At 44.5% G+C, this 23,403-nt stretch overlaps 2 protein-coding genes across 2 annotated transcripts; one reads left to right on the top strand and one right to left on the bottom strand.

Annotated features, from left to right (window-relative positions):
- Window positions 1–2,734: 2,734 nt before the first annotated feature.
- Window positions 2,735–13,000, top strand: lonrf1 (LON peptidase N-terminal domain and ring finger 1). Its single transcript, XM_084686208.1, has 12 exons — window positions 2,735–3,455; window positions 4,568–4,683; window positions 5,619–5,741; window positions 7,428–7,634; window positions 7,822–8,041; window positions 8,298–8,409; window positions 8,516–8,630; window positions 8,866–8,987; window positions 9,185–9,343; window positions 9,925–10,087; window positions 10,302–10,454; window positions 11,392–13,000. Exons 1-12 carry the CDS (start codon window positions 2,834–2,836, stop codon window positions 11,548–11,550), a joined length of 2,271 nt encoding a protein of 756 aa, XP_084542334.1. The 5' UTR covers window positions 2,735–2,833; the 3' UTR covers window positions 11,551–13,000.
- On the bottom strand, window positions 12,910–21,752 carry cabp4 (calcium binding protein 4). The gene is made up of 7 exons (XM_084686219.1): window positions 21,697–21,752; window positions 20,854–21,031; window positions 17,367–17,397; window positions 16,749–16,892; window positions 15,847–15,956; window positions 15,462–15,609; window positions 12,910–13,403 (listed from the first exon to the last, which is right to left on the bottom strand). The coding sequence occupies exons 1-7, from the start codon at window positions 21,750–21,752 to the stop codon at window positions 13,375–13,377; spliced, it is 696 nt and encodes a 231-aa protein (XP_084542345.1). The 3' UTR covers window positions 12,910–13,374.
- Between the last annotated feature and the right edge of the window lie 1,651 nt (window positions 21,753–23,403).

Here is a 23,403-nt window from a genome sequence, read left to right as displayed (position 1 = left end):
CCCCAAGAGTAAAACAAGGAAGATGATCTTTGTTCTCACAAGTTCAAATCTATTCCAATCATTTATTTGTAGGGGTTTGGTTAGAATTTGTGTTAGGGTTAGAACTGAATTATCGCTTGGGTTAGGGGTTAGCGAAAACTGAATGTTGAAAGGTATTCATCAGTCCCCATGCTAGGCTAACTTTATGCGTCTGCCATTTAAATGGCAATTGCCGTTTTGTCACATTAAGAAAATTGGATATTGGTACTGTTTCCTCGACTGTTCCCTAGAGGTTAAACAGCCCTGATTGGCCTAAGTCACATTCTACAAGAGTGAGTCCTAAAGTATGATGCTTCATGGATGTTTTCCAGACATTTTTGTTTATAGTCTATAAAATCTTCATGGGGACCAAATCCAAAGAACCTTGCTTAAGTAATCTTTCCTTCCGAAAATCATGTATACATGATTAGCCTAACTGATTTTGCCACCCTTGTACTGTAACACCAAACGTGGGCCGCTTCGACTCCGAAATGTTTGAAAACAAAATGTGTCAACAGATAAACCATTCATCCTCGAACATGGTGTCATGGCTTACCATAACGGTTATGAAAAGTGCTTTACCTTTCCAACTAACGACACAAATTTGTATATGCTCTTCGTATACTTGTTATGAAACTTACAACACACGTTTCGTAACCCAGGGATTTTAACCAATCACCACACGCTACTGATAATCACGTGATACCGTTTTTATATAATAATTTATATATGGCTAATAGAGATGCCCAGCGTCAACTGCAGTTTGTGGCTGCCATAACAGGTGGAGAAGACGGAATCAGACCCTGTATTATCATTGTTTTGACCATGGAAAGAAGAGGTCCGAGTGTTGTGGGCCGACATAATTTGCATCGACCTCCAACCAAAGTTGAGGATCTGCGTCCCTGGCTGAAGGCGCTGAATTAAAAAAAACCTGAAGTTTCCTTTTGTCTGCTCGTATTAATAAAGGGTGTAAACTAACTATATTTTTGTATGTTTTAGTGTTCTCAATTCATGACATAAGTAGATACATGATTATAACCAAATGTATGGGCATGGCTGTGAGCAAAACAATTGCTGCAGTACATCTAAATTTAATATAAAGCTTTTGAAACAACGCGGCAATCAAATTATTTCATGCGTCTTTCTAATTGCCATTAGATAGGAGGGAAGATACATATCTTGTAAGTTTTAACACGTTGCATATCGCTTGTACCAAAGCCCCTCGAAGAAAAGGTTGTTACTTTTTATTATTACAGCACAATTTGTCACTCATACATTTGCAGTTTATGGCTAATAGCAGAGACCTGATGTAAAAACTAGAGCCTCAAGTAGATAAACAAGAAGCTAGCTAACGTTCTACTGCTAACAGTGCTAGCTGGACGGTTTAGAGGGGAAGTCTCAAATACATGTACTGACTGTAAAATTAATCACACGACTGAATTCTAGAGGACCTAAGCTTTCGAACAAAGTATAGCAAATGCATATGCCCTGCAGTGAAATCGTAAGAGTATCTTAGCCTATGTTTGTGGCTAATGTGATGCCTGCATATCGCAGCACAGCAGAGTGCAGGGCAGCGATCTGACCGGCAAACGAATTATATCAACACTTAAAAGTCGTTTTCAAGCCATCCAGTGAAAGGGTGTATTGTTGACTTGTTGTAGCACACGAACATAGCACATCTTGCACAAATCCACCAAATGATTTAATATTTTAGCAGAGGGACTTCTCGGCAGTTCTCCATTGAATTGAATGATATCCCCGGTAAAGCGGAAGTGCAAATACAACGGAAGTGCAAAAAGATGAAGAAAGTGGGCGGGGCGGAATAAGGTGAATACAACTGTATAGGCTACACAAGATAATACCCTGTCATTCCCTGTAGACCTACAGTAGGTTATCAAGGTTTGCATGTGTGTTCGTGTCCGTGGCCGTTTAAATTGTGGGGGATCATAAGTCCCCAAGAGTAAAACAAGGAAGATGATCTTTGTTCTCACAAGTTCAAATCTATTCCAATCATTTATTTGTAGGGGTTTGGTTAGAATTTGTGTTAGGGTTAGAACTGAATTATCGCTTGGGTTAGGGGTTAGCGAAAACTGAATGTTGAAAGGTATTCATCAGTCCCCATGCTAGGCTAACTTTATGCGTCTGCCATTTAAATGGCAATTGCCGTTTTGTCACATTAAGAAAATTGGATATTGGTACTGTTTCCTCGACTGTTCCCTAGAGGTTAAACAGCCCTGATTGGCCTAAGTCACATTCTACAAGAGTGAGTCCTAAAGTATGATGCTTCATGGATGTTTTCCAGACATTTTTGTTTATAGTCTATAAAATCTTCATGGGGACCAAATCCAAAGAACCTTGCTTAAGTAATCTTTCCTTCCGAAAATCATGTATACATGATTAGCCTAACTGATTTTGCCACCCTTGTACTGTAACACCAAACGTGGGCCGCTTCGACTCCGAAATGTTTGAAAACAAAATGTGTCAACAGATAAACCATTCATCCTCGAACATGGTGTCATGGCTTACCATAACGGTTATGAAAAGTGCTTTACCTTTCCAACTAACGACACAAATTTGTATATGCTCTTCGTATACTTGTTATGAAACTTACAACACACGTTTCGTAACCCAGGGATTTTAACCAATCACCACACGCTACTGATAATCACGTGATACCGTTTTTATATAATAAACGGGTGTTCTACGTATAATTTGTCATGCCAGTAGCCGGATACTCAGCATGTGTAGTGATGTCTAAACCAACCCTTAAAACAAAACTGAAATAGCAGGCATTTGTTGCATATTCCTAGCGATAATGTCGTTACAACAGCCTGCTCAAGAGGATGCTCTTGAAGAGAAAGGACGATTCTTTATAGAACCTGATAAAGAACACGACTGGAACAAGGAGGACAATGTTGATCATTACACACTTATTTTACAGAAAGCCGATACTCTGGCATCGGAAAATCGTCTTAAAGAAGCCATTGATGTGTTCTCAATGGCCTTGAGGTGTGGTGCTGTACGTCCAGGACAGTTAGATACTTTAGTGGATTGTATCCTGCGCAACTTCAAGAAAAAGATAGAGGAGACTGAGAGTATTTCAGAACGGAGGAAAGACGGGCCCGACAACACCCGGGGGATATTTGATTGTCCGAGTTGTCACAGTTTTCTAGGTGAACCTGTGACAATAGGCTGTGGACATTCATATTGCAAAAGATGTTTACAACACGACCTTGTGTCTAAATGCAAGCTTTGTAGCGAGACCGTCAGAGGCAGGCCTGATAACATCAAGATAAACGTGATTCTATCCGGACTATTGGATAAGTTGTTCCCCAACGACCTGAAAAGATCTAAAGCTATAAATGAAATTGAAGACTTGTGTAGAAGACAAGACTTTGAGAAGGCAGTGTCACTTGCGACGACTGTGATACAAGATGGTAAGTTGGGGGGGGGGGAGATTTATGCGCGTTTGCGCATCCTTGACTGTCTACAATGGTTGTTTGCGAACTTGATGAAAAAACGATGATTTAATAAACTTCCTGTATTCGTTTCCGATTTGTTAATAAGTATAAATGGGGAGGACGAGGGAAGGGCGGGGATGGAGTTCTACTGACCAACATTTTTGGTATTTGATAATCTGGTGTCTGACATAAACCCCGCCTATCCTCTGTCACATAACCAACGTGCGACCACATTACGAAATCTCGAAATTGGGGCATGCGCATAGAAATGAAGTTACATAAGGCAGGTCATGACACCAACGTTTTGTAACTTTGTAGCTGTGGGAACGGGATTCTTTAGTAAGCCACAATATTTAATATATTGCAGCAGAAGTCTGTGATCAATATGCAGGCAGATTGGTGGTCATATACCTAGTGGTCTGTGATGTGGTATTACCTACCAGAACATGCAAGTGAACATGAACATGCTTGTGTGAAGAAGTGTAAGGGGATTAAAAACTTAGATTTTGTTGTTAAAAGGAAAAAAAATTGAACAATTTGTAAAATGTCTCCGATAATATTAAAACAGATTCAAGTCTAACTTGTAGCATGCTAGCCAGCTCAGACATAGAGTCCAGATATTTAGGAGGCTAGCTGTGGCTAACACTCAATAAACAGAGTCCAATAACTCACTACAGTTAAATATTAACAAGTATTCCTAAGTGTACAGGAAAACAGAAAAAGTAATTTGAACAAAATGTGTAGGCCTATCTTTAAGGTTGTCTGTGTATCAAAATCTCTCAAAATCAGAAACAAGTTTCAGGATCAGAAACGGGTAGGTTTACACCTGCAAGGAATTTTCCTTGTAACAAAAAGCATACGTTAATAAGCAAACATTCAAAAGTGCCAAGTTAACAATAGAAGAATGAAAAAAGTAGATAAAAAGGAGTGTATTAGTGGCAGTAGGGGCCTTGTTGATGCGGAGGGGAGTGGTGCAAAGACAGAATTGTCTAATCTAGTTTCTCTTTCTCGCTTTCTCACCCTCTCTCTCCATCTTGCTTTCTCCCTCCCTCCCTCCCTCCCTCCCTCCTCTGCCTCGGTTTTCCCAGACCCGGGGGACGTGGTGGCGAGGTGGTTACGGGCTGAGGCCTACTCAGGGTTGAGACAGTACCACCGGGCTCTGGAGGACACTGACCTTTGTCTTGACACAGCCAACTCTGCACAGGTAGGCTCAACCACCAGTACACTAGACTTTTCCATGGACCTTGAGTGTGTGCATGTGCGAATTGTGGAACAGTGATTTAGTGAAACCCTGTTACTTTGTTTAAAAAATACAAAATAAATGATGCTCAACAAACTTCACTCATCATGGCCAGGCCCAGGTGTAACCCATATCCGCAGATACGAATCAAATATAAATCAGCAACCATTGGTATACTCAGAAGGTGCGCCCTCACAATAACAATATGCTTGAAACCTAACCTATGATGAAAATCACAAACGATAAACTCAATATGAAACACGACTGAAGTATTAATATGAACTCAGTCCAGGCTCAGTCACTGATTCTGTTATTATTGAAACTTTCAGAGCCATTCTTCTATTTTATTCTAAGGTCATAAAGAGGTCAGCTAAGTAAGTTTGAAAGTAGCATGGTGCACCAGCGTAGGAGGGTGTCACTCACCTCGGCCGAGTGATTAAGGCCATGGCTGGCATTAAGGTAGGAGAGTGGGAGGAGTTCACAAGTTGAAGTTTTAAGTGTAGTAGGTGTGGGATGGGGTCCAAAACAGTGGAGTCCCTCCCCACATAGCGCACTCATCTTCTCATTTATTCAGTTTTAGAAGACCGCAACAGAACATATATGTATTATTCCACAAACAAATTGAATGATGTCAAAACATTTCAAGTCATCATGAGTTGATGCGAACTGAGAACGTGTTCCCTTTTGTTTTACAATCGTCATGGTCAACCCAGGTGTGGTAGACTTTGTTGGAAGGATCTGTAAGGATGCATGTTGTTCACGACTGGATTGGTGTACCTTCACCTATTTCTCCGTTCCTTTCTCTTGCAATTTTGTATAATGTTCTCCATGTGTGTTTCTTTTTCTCTCTCTCTTTACCGCTTCCTGCTTCCACCTCTCTCCATCCGTCCCTTCTCCAGGGCTACTATCAGAAGGCCAAGGTGCTCCAGCTGATGGACCAGGTAGATGAGTCCCTCCAGGTGTTCCTCCACTGCCTGGCCCTGGATGAGGGATTCCCAAGGGCCAAGAGGGAGGTGGAACTGGTAAGAGATACTAGCTCACACTGTCATTTTTAAAATTTGTGGCTTCGAGTGTACTGGACATGTACTTAGTTATTATACTATAGGTAAAAGTAGCATTGTGACATGTTTGTATCCCCCATGAGTAGACCCAGTAGTTTGTATCAAGCCTTCAGGCCTCTGAGGTTCTCTGTGTTCTGATTCCATATCGTGACTCGGCACATGCTCAAAGTCCTTGAAGGGAACATCATGTCTGCATTCCACAGTTGTTATGCTCTGCTGGCTCTAGACCCTAGCAGCACCTTAATGGAATCAAGCCCCTTAGGTGTGCATGGTAGAAATGGAATGATGCCCAACTTGCTGTAATCCAATTATTGATTTGGGGTCTCATGTCACACCAAGTCAAATTAATTACCTGGTATATTTAGAGGGTTTTTTTCATTACGCCTGTTGACTGAGAGACATTGGAGCTCTGAAAACACAATTTCACACTATCCGTAAGCGTGTAACATAAGTGTGGGTTAACCCTGTGCTCAAAATGACATTAGACTCAATCTGAAGTCCAGGATGGCCTTGTGCATGCCTGCAACTGTCCTATCAATGAAAATGGTGGCCTGTCTTGACACAATATGACAGCTCCTGTGTTGTGTTAGTTGTTGTGGGGTGTATTTACTCTTGTACGAGAGGATTGTGGTCTTTAGACAGCAGACACTTTGACAGTGTGTGTGTGCGTGCATCTTTGACAGGTTGACTTAGTATGTATAATAGTATGTTTGTGACAGGGTTTCCACCACATGACTCTTATTTGTGCCCTATATTCTCCTTGCCAACCCTGTTCTTGTATAACAACATAACTCATTCTGAAGGTCTGGTTCAGCTCCACTTCTCCTATCCACATTCCTCTTCTTTACATTTACATTACATTACATAGTCATTTAGCAGACGCTCTTATCCAGAGCGACTTACAGTAAGTACAGGGACATTCCCCCGAGGCAAGTAGGGTGAAGTGCCTTGCCCAAGGACACAACGTCATTTGACACGGTCGGGAATCGATCTGGCAACCTTCTGATTACTAGCCCGATTCTTTAACCGCTCAGCCACCTGACCCCTCTTTCTGTTGCCCTCGGTGGGTCCAAGCTCTGCAAATGGAGAACGGCCTGTCTCACATTGACCGGGGTTCTCGGTCAATGGATGTTTAGCACCATTGGACATGAATAGAGAGAGAGAGAAATACACTGCTAAATAGGAACAAAGATACCGCAATTACCTAAGGGCCAAGTGACTCCACCAGAGCAGAAGCGCTTAAAAACTTGGAAGGGGCTGTAGTTCTTGCAGAAGGCTTTCCAGTTTCTTCTCTCTGAGGTGAAGTGAGGACATCTAGTTGACTGGCAATTGGTCAGTAGACTGTCTTCCCCAACTGCATCTACAATCACAGTCCAAGCCTATATTTGCCTCAGTCAGGCTACCGTCTATAGCCCGCTGACGCGACTCACTTTTAACCTTTGCAGAGTTAAGTCACTTCCTGAATTCCCAGAAAGATGTGCTTGTGTGTTCTTGTGCTATTTACTGTTTGGCTGTTTTGCAAGAGGGTTTTCTTTGTACGTGCTCCTGACTGCCATTGTGTCTCTGAACGACTCCTGAGTGCGCTGTTTTAGGGAGCCTCTGTGTCCACTCTCAGTGCCTGGATGGTTAACCTGGTGCTTTCCGCAGATACTGTTCGACATGCTGTCTCCGGGTGGGGAGAACGTCAAGGTGGGCCTGAGGGAGACTGCCTCGAACACCTCGCCTCACTTGCGCAGTAAAAGACTGGTGGCCGATGCACAGTCCCAACATCAACACCAGCCCCCAGTCCAACACCAGCACCACCCCCACCAGGTCCGGGCCACCTCAGCCCACTCCAACTGTGATCCACAGGAGGTAAGGCACCTGAAACTGGTCCATAAACAATTTGCTGAGATGGTATGGCCACACAGCAAAGATCATTAATGTAACAAAGATGTCTTGTGGAATGTCATCCAGTTTGAAACACTCTTTATTCCTTTGACTTCTCTCTCTCATTCTCCCCCCGTGCCTTTCTCCGTCCTCGTTCCTACGTCTTGTTCAGAAGCCGGGTCGCTCCGAGAGCCTGGAGCGCCTAGGCCTAAGCCGCGCCCACTCACTGCGAGGCCACGGGCCGGGCGGTGGGGAGGGGCTGAAGCGGGTGTGCTCTGCCCCCCAGCTGGGGGACCAGGAGAAGGGGGCACTGCTGCTGAAGAGAAAGCTGTCCACCTCAGACTCAGCCCCCTGGGTGATGTCCCACGGAGGCAGCAAGCACAAAAAACAAGGTCGGTCACCACCCGGAATATTCACTCTGGTCTATTCTGGTCTGTTGTGTCTCATGCTATTCCATTGTTGTAATTGCAATACTAAGTAAGAAAGTCATTTTAACAGTAGTTTTTTTTACCAGCTTCCGTAGCGGCACAAGTAACTGAAGAATGTGATCTTAGCTAGCACTGGTACTTTGCTAATTGTATGTGTGTTGAGCCTTAGTGTATGAAGATGTTCCTCCTCTTCCTGACTCCTCCCCCTTTTGCTGCACAGTGGCGGGCGTAGTCACAGGGCACCCCATTGCAGCTGCCACCCCCCGCAGCCCGAGGACCCTCTCCCGAGACTCACTGGACACCAACGACTTGGAGTGTTCCCTCTGCATGAGGTACAGAGGCACATCCGCGTCAGGTCACAGGGTCCTGATATATGAACCAGAGCTGGATTTATTTTGAGGGACCTTTTTTCTCACGAGTCATTTCTTTCCTGGCCAGGCTGTTCTATAAGCCTGTCACCACGCCCTGCGGACACACCTTCTGTAAGAACTGTCTGGAGCGCTGCCTGGACCACACACCCCAGTGCCCCCTCTGCAAAGAGAGCCTGAAAGAGGTAGGGCCCCCCCCCCCCCTCCCCCTCAACAAAGAAGGCGTAGCTTACTTGTGCTGGTGGAGCTGTATTGTAAGGTTAGCTCTAAGCCCCTTCATTTGGGGGAAGACCTGTCTTATTGACGTAGCTAGTGTGACCTCTCCTCTTTCCCCCACCCACTCCTCCCACTCCTGCTTTTCTTATACCACCACCTCCATCTCCACCCACTCCTTCTTTCCCACTGTGTCTCTCCCTCCAGTACCTGGCAACCAGGAAGTACAATGTGACCAGTGTTCTGGATGAGCTGATCCAGCAGTACCTGAGTGAGGAGCACTCCGAGAGACAGAGGATCCACCTGGAGGAGACCCGGGAGCTCTCTGAGTCAGTCTCTTCTCTTTCTCCCTCTCTTTCTCTCCTCCCTCTGGCTCCCTCTATCTCCTGTCTATCTCTTCTCTCTCTCCATCTCCTCTTTCTCTCACTCTCTCTTTCTCCCTCTCAGGTTTAAGTTTACAAAGAATCGCTAGTCTGGACCTGTGAAACTTTTCTCACTCTCCTCTCTTTCTCCCCTTTCTCTCCAGTCTGACTAAGAATGTCCCCATCTTTGTGTGTACCATGGCCTACCCCACTGTGCCTTGCCCTCTGCACGTCTTTGAGCCACGCTATCGACTCATGATTCGTCGCTGCATGGACACGGGCACACGCCAGTTTGGGATGTGCATCAATGACGCCCAGAAAGGGTAGATATAAGACACACACACACACACATACTCTCACTCTCTTGTTGTATTTTCACCCTGGAAAAATCATTAAAAAGCTGGTCTCTGCTGAACAGAGATAAGAGACTGAGAGATGACGTTGGGAGGATGAACATGCTATGCTAACAGGATTTCAGACTTAATAGCTGCAACTTTTCTAACAAGCTGAATAAACTGGAAGAAATCAGAGTTGAGCAGAGATTGGAACAGTTATGCACAGTAATACCCCTTGGGATGTAAGAGCTTGTATTTGCTCTGTTCCCAAATGACTTTTATTATGAGGACATAGCCGTGCAGTCTCTTGTAGCTTGGGCCTCATGGAACTAAATGGCTAAATAAATAAATGAACGTGTCTACATAAATTGGGGGAAAGCACATTTTATCTGTAGCCAGTTACAGCTAAAGCATGCAAAAATTGACACAAATATCACCCACAAAAAAATATCACAATCTAACTAACCAACCAATCATGATAAGGAACGTTAAAGACACTATCGTTTTGGGTGTAGGAATGGATTTCCTGAACAGAAAAACAAGTAGTGACAAAAATCTAATAATTTCAGGTTTGTGGACTACGGCTGCATGCTGATCATCCGTAGCGTGCACTTCCTGCCTGATGGGCGCTCGGTAGTGGATACCATCGGTGGCAAGCGGTTCCGGGTTTTGTCCCGCAGCCTGAAGGATGGCTACAGCATCGCTGACATTCAGTACCTCGAGGACACCCGGGTAAGATCTGTATGAATGTGACCTTATAAAAGTGTCTTAGTAATTACTCTTCCTAGTGTCATCCTTTGGAAGTTACTGTGTTATTTGAACACAGAAGTACGATAGTGTGTGTGTTCATTAATCGAAGAAACATTTACAAAAATATTATGACTTTATGGTAAACAGAAAGTTATCTAGCTTGTTGGTTGATGGATGGATTGCTCTGACCAATCAGGTGGACGATGCTGAGGAGCTGTCCAAGCTGCAGGAGCTGCATGACTCAGTGTATGAACAGGCCCGCTCCTGGTTCCAAAACCTCAAGAACCGCTTCCGGAACCAAATTCTGCAGCACTTTGGGCCCATGCCAGAGAGAGAACCTGACATCCAGGTGGGTCATCTGAATCCCCTGTTTCACCCTGGCCCACTCCCCTTTCTCAGAGTATTCCCTCTCTGTGTGGATGGGAGGAGTTTTCCTGCATCTTGGTGCTAGGGGGCTAGGTGTAGTTCCTGGATTGTAGCGCTAGGTATAGTTTCTGGACTGGTTGTAGTTTCCACTGCATGTATTTACTGACGTGCATCTCCCAACCCTTCAGAACAGGAAGTGTTAATCAGGTATGGGGGATTAGTTCCATTGCTCTAGAACAGTGTAGCTGAGAGGGACGATGTAGGGCAGAGAGCATTGTGGGTGACGCTTATATAATCCTTCAGAGGGTGTTGCGTCACGAGTGTGCTATGAGGTGATTACACACACACACGCACACAAGTACAGCACAATACCAGTTCTGTCTCAAAGTATCTTTTCTTAGACATTTAACATAGGGTGTGTTGTATAACTGACTGAATTAAGGGCTAGTGTTGTCAACATTGAATTGATTACCTAACAATAAAGTTCTGCCACACAGCAACTTTCAATTAAAGTAATGCTAATAGTTAATATGTATTATTATTATTAATAAGAAAATATATATAAATATAATTACATGGTTTAATAAAAATAGACAAATAGCTTTTAAGCTATTGGCGAGCTGTCTGACCTAATTAGTTATGCTTAGAGAGAGTTACCTCACAGTTATGTCACAGGAAGTAATACTATTACGTGCCTCGAGTACTGAATGAACTGAGTCAGGACTGTACTGCTCTTCTGCTCCTGACAAACAACAACTGTGTTCTCAGTATTAAGCCATCCGGAACATTCTATCTTGCCTTGTACCCCTCCTCATTACTGTGTACAAGCTGGTGCGGTTTCGGCCTGGCCTGAGTGTGCTGTGGGAAGTCTAGATGACATGAGGCCAACCTTCCCTCTTTTCTTCTCATCCTCCTCACAGGCGACACCAAACGGCCCTGCCTGCTGTTGGTGGCTCCTGGCCGTGCTGCCTATTGACCCTCGCTACCAGCTCTCTGTTCTCTCCATGACCACGCTGAGAGACCGCCTGGTCAAGATCCAGCACATCCTCACCTACCTGCAGAGCATCCCCAACGAGTAGAGCTTCTGGCTGACCTCTGACTTTCCCGCCAAAACTTGCCCGTCAACCTTCACGCAGACCTCTGGATTCCACCGAGACAAAATGTTCTCTCGTCTACACTCTACCTGCCCTTAAACTCTCGCGCTGGCATCCAGCTGCTCTGGACATGTCCCCATGATATCTCACCAACAGGTTGTTAGCGTGACAAAATCACGACCATCTCCATGATTCCGGCAGGGACACCAGCAAGAAGATGACAGTATCGCCCACACACCAGCTCGTATCGTGTATGCTTCCGTGGAGAACAAATCCAAAATGCTGAAACTATTTCAAACAGACAAGAGGTTTAGTGGAGGTTGTGGGGACTGGCTGTGACTGGGATGCAGAATGGGGCCTGTGAGCCAAGGTTTTGTGATTTGTGTAAAAACCAAGTGAAATGAAAAATGGTCTTGGCTTCCAACAACACTGAAAGTGTTTGTCCTCCTCTGCCGAGCCTCCTTTCTCTGTCTATCATTGTCTCGCACGCACAAGCTTCTAACCACTACTGAAGTGTACTTTGGTGGAGGACACCACTGTTTAATTAATAGAAATCAGCCCGTATTAACATCCTAACATCCTTTAGGTTGTTAAAATTGTCAACTGTTTCTTCCAAGAAAGTGCAGCCTGTTTGCTATTTTGTTTGACTTTATCACTTAATTGTAACAATAGTCTGGCAACATGCACTCAAATTATTTTCCTGCTGTTTAAACTGCATAAACTCAATATCCAAACTTCCAAAATTTGTAACAGTATTTTTGTTGTTGTTGTTCCAGAAGTGAAGAATATTGATAGCTTAGACCCTGTTATATGTTTTGCTGGGTTTAGTTTCCAGTTTCAAGATTCCAACTTGTCTTCTCAGCCCAAATTTCCAGCTTCCCACTTCAACCAATGTTCACTGTCATTTCTAAGGACTGATATATATATATATTTTTGACTTGTGTTTGTATGTGTAAATCAAACAAACGGGAATTTGCAATATTTTGACAAATGGTAAATGACGTAACTGCATCCATATAGTTCTTTGATCTGCATCCATCATAGAAAAGTTTAAAGATCCTCCTTTATTTTCCCTCCTTGAAAGAAGCTTTCTTTCTTTGTGGAGAGGAAGAATGACTGTTGAAGGATCCTGCCTGCTTGAATTTGCAGACTAATTTTGCCTTATATACCATTTAAGCATTTTGCTCTAACGGCATTATGCGTCTGCTTGGTTACCATTCCTGTCGCCACACAGTAATTGCTTTGTTATAGTTCTTATTTTTCCTTCAGTTGCACAATGGCTCAGATAGTTTCATATGTAAAATGTATATCAAGTCATGGCTCTGTTTATGTAAATTTGTCATTTCTTTATTTGTAAAAATACAAAACAAGGTTGTCTTTTTTTGCTCGATTGTCTAAGTTATCAATTTTCAATAATAAATGCACTTCTTTTTCATTGTGGCTCAGGTGTTTATTGTGTCGGGATCATATATATATCAATAAACCTATTGTAAACTAAAGGTCTTATTTCATCAAGCCACTCCTGAGCTCAGAGCTGTAAAGTAACTGTTCTACCACATGGGGGCGATACTGATTCACCAACAATACCTAACACTGGTTTCATAACTGACCTTTCGCCCTCTAATATTACTTAACCATTTTATTGTGTGAAAAAAAAACATGCTATTGAAAGAGATTGAAATTAAAATATGCAACATTCATTGTTCTATACAACAGTTATGCACAATATAGCAGGATGTTGACCAGACATGAATGCCCATTTTTGAAGATCAGCATTTCTGCTTCCTGTGAGTGTTGGACGTTTTCAGGTCATCGTGCTGACAGCATCATGACAAACTCTGCAGAGGGAGACAAAGACAGGCACAACACCATGCTCATCAGTGCTTGTGGATGTATGGTGGACAGGGGATCCACTACGTATCACACAGGGAAACTTAATATTGAGTTCTCATAAAAAATGCACACCCACAGAGAGCCCAGTGTAATATTTTCACTCGTGTTAAAATCAAAGTAATAATAAAAGACAGGACGTGATTGGTGGAAGTCTAGATTATACCATTTGCAGTGAGGGGGGTACAATTTAATTTGGTAGTTTATGAAGAGGATGGATGGTATCCATTTTGTACTTACATTCAAAGGTTTATGGATTAGTAGTAGTAGTAGCTTTTAGGATTTAAGTGTCTGCCATTAATGAATACATTTAAATTATAGTTCCTCTTGAATCTAAAAAAGAAAATAACTGCAAAAAATACAACAGGAACACATAAAGGCACAAACACCATAGAGAATAAACTGACAAAGACTGGCGACAGAGGCAATCATAAATACACCAGAGGAAGAAAGACAATAGACATTATGACTGAGTGATTACAAAGAGACGTGTGGAGGGAACCAAGGGAGAGAGACAAGACAAGGACTGGAACACCAGAACCAGGAACCATGTCCAACACCTAGACCAGGGGTCTCCAACCCTGTTCCTGGAGAGCTACCTGCCTGTTGGTTTTTGCTCCAACCACTCATTTGACCTGATAGTTACCTGATCAACCAGCTAATTATTAGAATCAGGTGTGCTAGATTAGTGTTGGAGCTAAGGGTTGGATACCCCTGACCTCGACACAGACTGACAGGGGAAAACAGGATTCATGAGACAAGGGAAACACTGGAGGCATGGTTGGGGCCTTGACATGTGTAAGGTAAAATGGTGTCAAAGAGGAGTTTGTTACCTGACTTGTATAGTGTAAGTAAGTAAATATCTGTGAAAACAAATGTGTGGATTCAGGTACACAGTGTTCATAAATGAAATAAACTATGTACAGCAACTTTACTTTAGGTACCATCGTTTCTCATTTTCTCCATACACATTATTGTATGGATTCATTTACACATAGTTTGATACATTTGGCCCTTTCGGGTGTGTGGCTGTCAGAGTATTGGTAGCTCTATACATGTTAAATATTTAGGATTTGCAATCGGGGCAGCTCCGTTCTTCCGAGCAACTTCGGTCACTTTTAACACACCTCACACCAAGGGAAAATTTGATAAAATAATCTGTAGATAATCCCGACATTACCTAGGATTGTCGGGACATTACCTAGGATTGTCGGGACATTACCTAGGATTGTCAGAAGGGAAAAATCAGCCCAAAATCTGCAGGATTATCTTGTGGTATGTACCCAGCATTACCTAATCAACCTGCCATTTATCAGATTAAGGTGTGCTAGATTAGTGGAGCAAGAACCTACAGGCAGGTAGCTCTCTAGGAACAGGTTTGGAGACCCGTGCCATAGGCTTACCCACTGACACGAGACAGGTCATCATGGGCCACTGCCCACATTTGTTGTGACGCGCGCAGGGTTGTAAATTTACCTGTGCGCACACGTGTCCTTGCGTGTGAGAGAGGGAAAAGTCCTTGAGCATGTGACCCCACATGTGTGGCAGGTTTGCTTCTGTGTACTTAGGTGTGTGTACTACAAAGTCCTTGAGCTTTACAAACGTGTGTGTGTGTGCGTGCGGTGTGACGAGACAACGTGTGTGTATCGATTGTCTTAATGCACTACTGATTGGATTGGATTGGATTGGGGGCCCCCAGCCACCTTGACTGTCCTAATCTCATCTATTACGCCCCCCTCTCTGCTTCCACACCCCCCTCTCTTCTCTATAGAGGTATTCACTCCCAAGTCCCCTCTCCCAGTCACATACACCTTTCCACTCCTACCTTCTGTTACTCATGTCTCACCCCGGCCACACACGTCCCCTCCCCACGTACACACACCATCACCCACCCATCCCCCCCATCCATCACCAAACACCGTCGCCCCCAATCCACCGTCATCCAACCAACACACCACTCCCACACCCACACACACACGCACAAACACACACTGTCCAGCCCTCACCATCGAAGTCAATGGTTCCATCCTTGTTGAGGTCGATGTCTTCCAGGATCTCCTCCAGCTCTCCCTTCTTCAGCTTCTCCCCCAACAGGGCCTTCATGGCCTCCTTCAGCTCCTCCAGGGTGATGCGCCCGTCACCATCAAAGTCAAACTGGTCAAAAAGACAAGGCGAGGTGTGTGTGTGCGTGGCAGGGGCGAGAGAGAACAGAGAGCTCACGGTGCTGATAACATCAAAGGCCACTTCCGCAATAACACATAAAAGCTGCAAGTACTCACAACCTCACTTCCATGTGCATACCATAAAGGGTACTTGCAAGCACACTAAGTGCTGAGTATACTATTCGTGAGGTGTTAGTTCACTGCACGCTCGCTCTGGCGGGGGCCTCACCTGTTTGAAGGCGCAGCGCAGTTCTCTGAGGCCAACCATGTGAGCCGTCTCTGCCAGCATCCTGGGACCCATGAGCTCACAGAAATCATCAAAGTCCACATGACCCCCCCCTACACAGAGGCAAGAGACCACACACACAGGTACACATACACACAGCAGGCAGATACACACACGGGCATACACACATGCAGGGAGACACACACACACATGCAGAGAGAAGGGCACACACAGGCAAACACACACACACATAAACGTCTGCCACCACTGTGTGAAGGTCATCCGATAACAGATAGGCGTTGGTCACCTACATTTTCAGAAAGGCTGTTCAGTCATGCCTGTAGTTATTCGCACATCCACAAACACACACATGCCCGTCCACCTGTGCGAGGAGGGACATTAATCATAACATATGAACTTTGACGCCCAAACTTCAAAGGGAGACATTAGTCTCTCTCAGTCACGCACGAACATTGGCATGCACATACACACACACATCCACCCCAACAACCCCCCCCCCACACATTTCCTAATGGACCATCAATCACACATGCAGGAACTGACCACAGGGAGAGAAGTGAGCCAAACACACACACATATACTGTATTTGCATGGAGCCAAAACATTACGACTCTCACAGGTAACACGTATAACATTGATCATCTCCAAACAAGGGCACATGTCATCATGGGTTGATTAGATTGTGAGTGAACAATCTGTTTTGGGCTGTCTGAGAAATGGGCAGGAGTAAAGACCTTAGCCCGTATACACACATACACACACTACTGTCTAAAGACCAGTAGGACTCAAACAGCCTGAGACACACTTGAACAGACTGCCAAAGGAACCGTGAGTCAAACACACGCACACACACTCTTGTCCTCTTGTCTGGAACACACACTAACATTTCATCTTGATTTGCTGGACGATCTCAATGAGCTCCATCTCTGTGGGCATGTAGCCCATGGTCCTCATGCAGTCTGCCACGTCTTTGTAGTGCAGGTAGCCGTCCCCGTCGTAGTCAAACTCTTTAAAGGCCACATGCAGCTCTGTGACACACACACACACACACAGTTAATCCGTAGGTGCTAATTCCACATCAAGTGGTCTGTTGATAACGTTTTTGTTTCTTTCTAATTATCTTAGAGACGCTTCATTTGGCATACTTATTTTAATGGAACTGATGGCACAGTCCCAACTATGCCAAAGGCAGCCACCTGGCAGGCCAAGATGAACAGAACCTAGAGTAGCTGTGAGTGAGCAGTACCATTATCATTCATTTATAGCAGTCAGCAGTGTAAAACTGCCGCAGGCTGTCAATTAATGCGAGAAAAATACACTGAAAACAAACTCAGGAAGGAAGGAAGTCATCAGAAGCTAACATGGTAGACTTCAGCCTGTGTGCGTCATCAGGATAAGAACGTTTAGGAGGGATTTACATTGTTGGGGGTGATACGCTACTGTGCGCAACTGTCATTTTTGTTTTCGCTGCGGCATTGCTAATTTCACAGACAAAGGCTTACCATCCAGTTCCTCTGGCATCAGCTCCCTGTCCTATAGAGGGAACAGAGTCAGAAACAGGAGGGAGATAGTGAGACAGATTAAGAGAGACAGCGTCTGAAGATGCCGTGTAAATGAGCGCTCCATTAAAGCAGAGTACTCTCCTGAGAAAAACTCCCCAGATAATCTGTTTTCAACCAGTGTATTAGAATAACATGCATATCATATCAACACTGCAGCGCGCTGACAGGAAAACCTAATGGGATTTCTTCTGCGACATGGCTTTCTAATCCTTCTGCAATGACACACACATGCACCGACATGCACACACACGCGCACACACAACATCTGATGACAAGTCACATGCACAGTGTTCACACATACCACACTCTCACAGAATCATATTCGAGAATGACGATTCACACAACTACATATGCAATCTGCTCTTTCTAGGACAGCCTATGACACAACACCCCCCCTCCCCCACAGCCAGGCTGACACACAAGTTCAGGGTGACTTTGGTAGGTGGTGATGCTACATGTTATTGCACCCTCAGACATACAGAGAGAGAGAGGGAGGTCACCAAATGCTAAGGGCTAACCACCACATCCCCAAGCTAACCAGCTACCACACAGCACACATTGGAGCCTGCATGCTCACCACAATGGCCCTTGTTGGAGAATGTCACTACCCATTGGAATACAGAACCAGAGTCTGGTTCCCACTAATGAGCCCCCTTGGCATCTACTGACCATGTACAAAATCTTGGTTATGGTATTACTTTCTACTACACACAGCCAGTAGAAAATATACTCTGATAGATGGAAAGAAAAAATGTTTGTGTTAAAGTACAATTAATGGCCACATTAGACCAGTATTTGCTTTTGCTGAATGTCAGTAAGCAGCCTGATAGTCAATAATATAGATATTATGCTAGAATAAGAGCAACATAAGTTCAACTGGGTCTTCTGCTGCTCTGATAACATGATCATGATGTTCAAAGAGCAGCCTCCCTTAGACTTGGTCTTGGCTCATTTTTGGATAAAAAGTCAGGCAGTCGTGACTCAGGGGGACTCCTCCTGGCTATGTGTTGAAATGTGCTTGAGCAAGACTCTGAACCCCAAGATGCTCTCGATGGGCATGGTGTTTGTGTTGCTGTCGGTGTGTGTGAATGGGTGAATGAGAGACCACTGCAAAGCTCTTTAAATCAGTTATGCGTACATGCAGTGTCCATTCACCATCTAACTGAGACTGCTTAATAAAGAAATGTCAGATGTCAGATAACATTCACATTCCCTCAGAATTGCCCATAGTAATAGTAGCAAATCTAATTAGATTGTTATTCTGCCACAACAGTATCTGTCGTATCTTAGTTTGCATATACGCACAAAGCTAACTGCTTCTGGCCACAGCCCTGTAAGATGGACAGGGAACATGCGAACAGGGAACACCACGGATTCCTAACTAGAGCATTGCAGATAGGAGAGTTTTCAACCCTTACAGCCACCTACTACTAAACTAGAGTATTAAACATGCTAACATGCTATGTATGCTAGCCTCAGTCTGTATACCCTTCTACCATATATAGGCCAACATAGATACCTTCAACACTGAGAAATAGAATGTGTCAGAAACACTAATGAAATGAATACTGGTATATGTGATGTGTTGTGTAATGCATGTCGAGAAAATATATTCAGAGCTTCGAAGTTGTTCTTTTTTCAACCCAAGGTCACCCGAGAGCCAACTAGTGATTTTGAAGGTATGACGTGTGTTTGGTGCACACTTATTCACATCCAAAGAATACATTAGCACAAATGCTAACCTCATTATGACTTTGACCTTTACAACGATCTTCTGCTAATGTTGTGCATGATTGGTCTTACAATGGAACTTGCAGGCCTACCATAGAAAAACTGAACCGATACACAATGGCTGTTTCTGGCTAAGTACAGTGCAGCCAATTCCAATATAGGCTACATGTAAATGCACACGTACACAAGGACACGTTTAGAAAGCAAGGTCAGCACATTAATTTGATGTATTCATTTAGAAAGGATTAGATGGTATGTCAAGTCCCAGACTCAAATAATCATTCAATACAGAAGCCAATTAACAGTTCATTTCATTCTTACTGTTTTCGCATGGGTGAGTGGGCAAATGGTTTTATGACCATGACACATATAAATACATAAGCAATATGCATCAATATTCCATACACACGCTTTATAGATGCAACAAGCGCACACACCCAAAATGTGTTGTTTATTTCTCTATACACACACGCACACACTCAAATCATATCCCCTCAAGACATCCATCCATTCCTCCATCCACTCCTCTACCCTCCTCTGCTCTTGTCTGTCTCTCTATCGCCACAAGCTCTAATGAGGGGTGACAGCAGGCCTTGCTAACAGGGTTATTAATACTTGTGTACAAAGTACGAATGCATAGGGTGGTAACCTTCCCTCTCTTTCTGTGCTCCAAGACAGGCTGAACTAATTCAGACTAACCCCAGTCTCCCCAGTCTTTTCACTGGTGTAGCTCGTAGTGGTTGCACTTGCGGAGTCGGAGGTGCCAAGTTTGAGTCCAGTGATGGGCGGCACGTGTTATACTGCCGACAAAGCTTGAGCTTTGTCACGTTGTCAGGGTGCGACCTGACTACTGTCAGCGTGAGAATGTGCATTTTTTGATAAGTTCTACAGATACTCTATTTGCGAAGCAAATTCTGTATGTATTAGGTATGTATGTAAATTATGTATGTATGTAAAAGCAGAGTATGCATGGTCCAAGATTCACTCTCATTCCTTTTCGAGATTCTACAGTTCATTGGCACATCAGTACATTTACTGGGTGAATTCATAATTGTTTACCGTTGTGAGCATTTCTAAGTCAATATGAAGCCACATATTCAGTGAAGCGATGGATCACATGTTATACGGCTTTTACAGAAGGAACATGCTGAATAACCGTCCTCGGTTCTTTAGGCTTAGTAGCTGATTTCTTGTACTAAACGTAATTCATCATTGTAGAAACCTGGACCGTGTTGATCAGGATTGCAGTGGACGCTGACATTGTGGACACAGAGCCACAGATGCGATAGGCTACTTGTCACTCGGCTGCTTAATGCAGATAAAGGAGCACTTGTGGTGGGTCACTTTCCCTGCACTTTCCTTTCAGCAGGGGCCATCCAGTGCACACCACATGAAGCTAGGTGCCAACAATCGTTCCCAAAGTTTCCCCCCAACAACCAGTGGCAAACTGGACTCTGAGCAAAGCAGGTACGGTAGACAAGGCTAATGTGTGAACATTATTGGATATGCTCAGTGTGGTCCGACCCTCTCTCATTAATATCGGCAATAAAGATTTTCAGTATTTCGATTCCCAGAGTGTATGTCTGTTGAACATTCCTGACTGTGGTGGTCAAAAACAAACACCGGGTCACCATAGGACAGACAGAGACTTGCTTTAACTTGGCGCTTGCTGACTTGGATGGATGACATGACCCACCTGTCCAAACAGCTTGTTGAGGTAGAGCACGTAGGCAGCTGACACGGAGCTTTGGCTGCTGGTCCGACTCTTCCTGTGCGACTGGGGGTCGTCCGCTCCCTTCTGGGACTCCCCATGGGACCTCCGCATCGATGAGCGGAGCGGGGTACCGTGAGCCGAGGAGGGCTGGGAGGATGTGCTGTGGAGGGGTGGTGTGTGTGTGTGTGTGTGTGTGAAAAGAGAGGGGGTGTAAGTGGTCAATTGTGGTGAGTGTGTGTTGGAGAGGGGTGTTGAAAGGTTTACTGCTTCGGTCATCCTTTCTGTGTACCAACATCAGTATCTAAATCACGAGCTATGTGGAATCATCAACAACAACTGCAGGACCAAGGGTTATTTCTCCTGGAAACTCTTACAAGCCCAACAAACCGTCTGGAATTTTGAACTGATGGACCCCACAGGAGTTGGAAGTTAATTGTTTATCAAAGTCCATAATTGGCATAGTGTACATATGATTTCCCTAAGGTCCGAAACCCCTACTTAAATTACAGAGACAATTTCCATGAAATTCTTAATAGATCCATTCCAAGAAACTTGGTGGAGATCTGATTGAATGAGACAGGTTTGCAAGTTCTATTAGATCTATGGTCTGGGAAGACTGGCGAGGATCAGGGTTAGTATCTGGAGTAAGCCAGAGAGACAAACTGGAGAAATGCAGAGAAAGCAGATGTTGCTTCAGATGGGCCTGCGCTGTGATTCCACGTTACAGCTAACATCATATCAATTGGACAGGTTAGAAGCTTGTGGTCACAGACATTGATAGCACTGGTTTGGTCCCAATCGCTTCTGACAGCAAGCTGCACTCACCCTCCAGCAGAGGGCGGCTTGTTGTCTTGTCCTCCCTTCGTCCCTTTCTGAGACATGCTGCTGCAAGGGAGAGAAAGCAGGGGTATGAGGGTGGGGGGGCCAGGGATGAGAGCAAGATGACAAGTATTCATGTAGACCATCGACAAGACAATGATTGAGAGGGGAAAGCAAGAGAACAAGACAGATAATAAGTATCCAAGAAGACCATCAACAAGATGAAGGGAGGGAGAGAGAGAGAGAAAGAGAGGGAGGGAGAAGGCGGGGAAAGGATGATACCAGAGATAGATGTGGAGGAGCTCGACTTATGGAGCTTATGGAGTTAGAGAGGCAGTTTAATGACCTGTCATGGTGTTGAGGACAATTGCAGAGCAGGAAAACAGACAGCCGTGGCCGTAGACAGCCCCTCTCCCACCCCCTACCCCCCCGCACACGCACGACAAACTAGAACCCCCCACCACCACCCCCTCCATCCGTCCCCCGTCATCCCCGCTACAATGGAGACTCCTCCGCTCAAGCACCATGTTTGTAGTGTGGCATTGACAAACGCGGGGCGATGTACGCCGTAGGGTGGGTGGGGGGTGGGGAGTAGACTACATGCCTCAGCAGGGTAATCGGATCAGACAAGAAGACCAGATCGCCTATAAATTACAATCAACAATCCAAAGCTTCTCAACAAATGAGACAATTTCTCCTCGCTTACCCCTTCCCCCCAACCCCCCACCCCCTCCCTCGTGTCCGGGCTCGTGAAAAAAGGCCCGGCACAGAAGAGAGATTGTGCGGGCAAGGCCGTCTGACAGCCGCCTTGCATGTGATGTGTTCTAATTGCTGGGCAAGGACGATACAAAGGTACAAAGGGCTTCGCTCATCTTTCTTTCTCCTTCCTCTTCTAGCACACATTCATTGCTGGAGGACATCAAGTGGGTGTTTGGGAGGTGTTTTGGTTGTCTGCTTGAATGAGATTGAGTGCCGGAAGGACATATTGGGCTTCAGGTAACAATAGTTCTCTGTCACAAATAATTAGCTGTTCTTATATTTATGTTCAGGCTGAACTTAATTATTAACACACACTTTTGAAGTGGTATACAATAAAAACACACACACACACAAACTGCTAATTTAGGATTTTTTATAATGGTACTCTCACAGATAACACAAGCTATTGTTTGCCTCAAGAATTACTTTCCTCTTCAATGAACAGAGTTCCCATCAGGGTAAACAAACAAGCCACACACACACAAGTCTTCGACGTGAGCCATTAAGAGACAGCATGGTTCTCCAACACCGCTCCCTAAGTGGCCAATTGCTGTCAATCACCACGCAGACACGAGCAATTTCAGATCCTAATCACGCTAATTGAAAGAATGGAACTAGGGTCCAGAAGAGGACTAAACAAACAAAGCTAACTGTGATGATGTTGATGATGACGATGATGATAGATCTGGCGAGGGATGCCATAAAAAGACTTCTTGGAACATTTTCAGCAAAAGATTTTGAAGCGCCAAAAGGGGAGCCAAACCTGTATAGTGGCCTATCTTTGAATCACACTTCCACACTCTCTTTCTCCTTCAGCCCCACCCACAATCTTCACCTTTTATACTCAGCAACACAAATATGTGTACACACACACACACCATGGCATGCACTAACACACTACACTTCCCAAAGAATGGGAGGAGGTCACCTGAGGCTCTGTCACGCTGCCTGTCC

Source organism: Hypomesus nipponensis, chromosome 22 (genome assembly GCF_054491055.1).
Source record: "Hypomesus nipponensis isolate SF chromosome 22, ASM5449105v1, whole genome shotgun sequence".
NCBI lineage: Eukaryota > Metazoa > Chordata > Actinopteri > Osmeriformes > Osmeridae > Hypomesus > Hypomesus nipponensis.
Note: the sequence above shows the minus strand (reverse complement) of the source record. Positions and strands in the feature narration are given on the sequence as shown.

Excerpts from the sequence above, each read along its gene's own strand:
- cabp4 (XM_084686219.1), bottom strand. The coding sequence starts at position 21,752 with ATGTCTCAGAAAGGGACGAAGGGAGGACAAGACAACAAGCCGCCCTCT. Across the intron at positions 17,398-20,853 it reads TCAACAAGCTGTTTGGACAG|GACAGGGAGCTGATGCCAGA; the intron begins GTGGGTCATGTC and ends TTCCCTCTATAG. Across the intron at positions 16,893-17,366 it reads GATGCCAGAGGAACTGGATG|AGCTGCATGTGGCCTTTAAA; the intron begins GTAAGCCTTTGT and ends TGTGTGTCACAG.
- lonrf1 (XM_084686208.1), top strand. The coding sequence starts at position 2,834 with ATGTCGTTACAACAGCCTGCTCAAGAGGATGCTCTTGAAGAGAAAGGA. Across the intron at positions 8,410-8,515 it reads GAGTGTTCCCTCTGCATGAG|GCTGTTCTATAAGCCTGTCA; the intron begins GTACAGAGGCAC and ends TTTCCTGGCCAG. Across the intron at positions 10,455-11,391 it reads AGAGAGAACCTGACATCCAG|GCGACACCAAACGGCCCTGC; the intron begins GTGGGTCATCTG and ends TCCTCCTCACAG.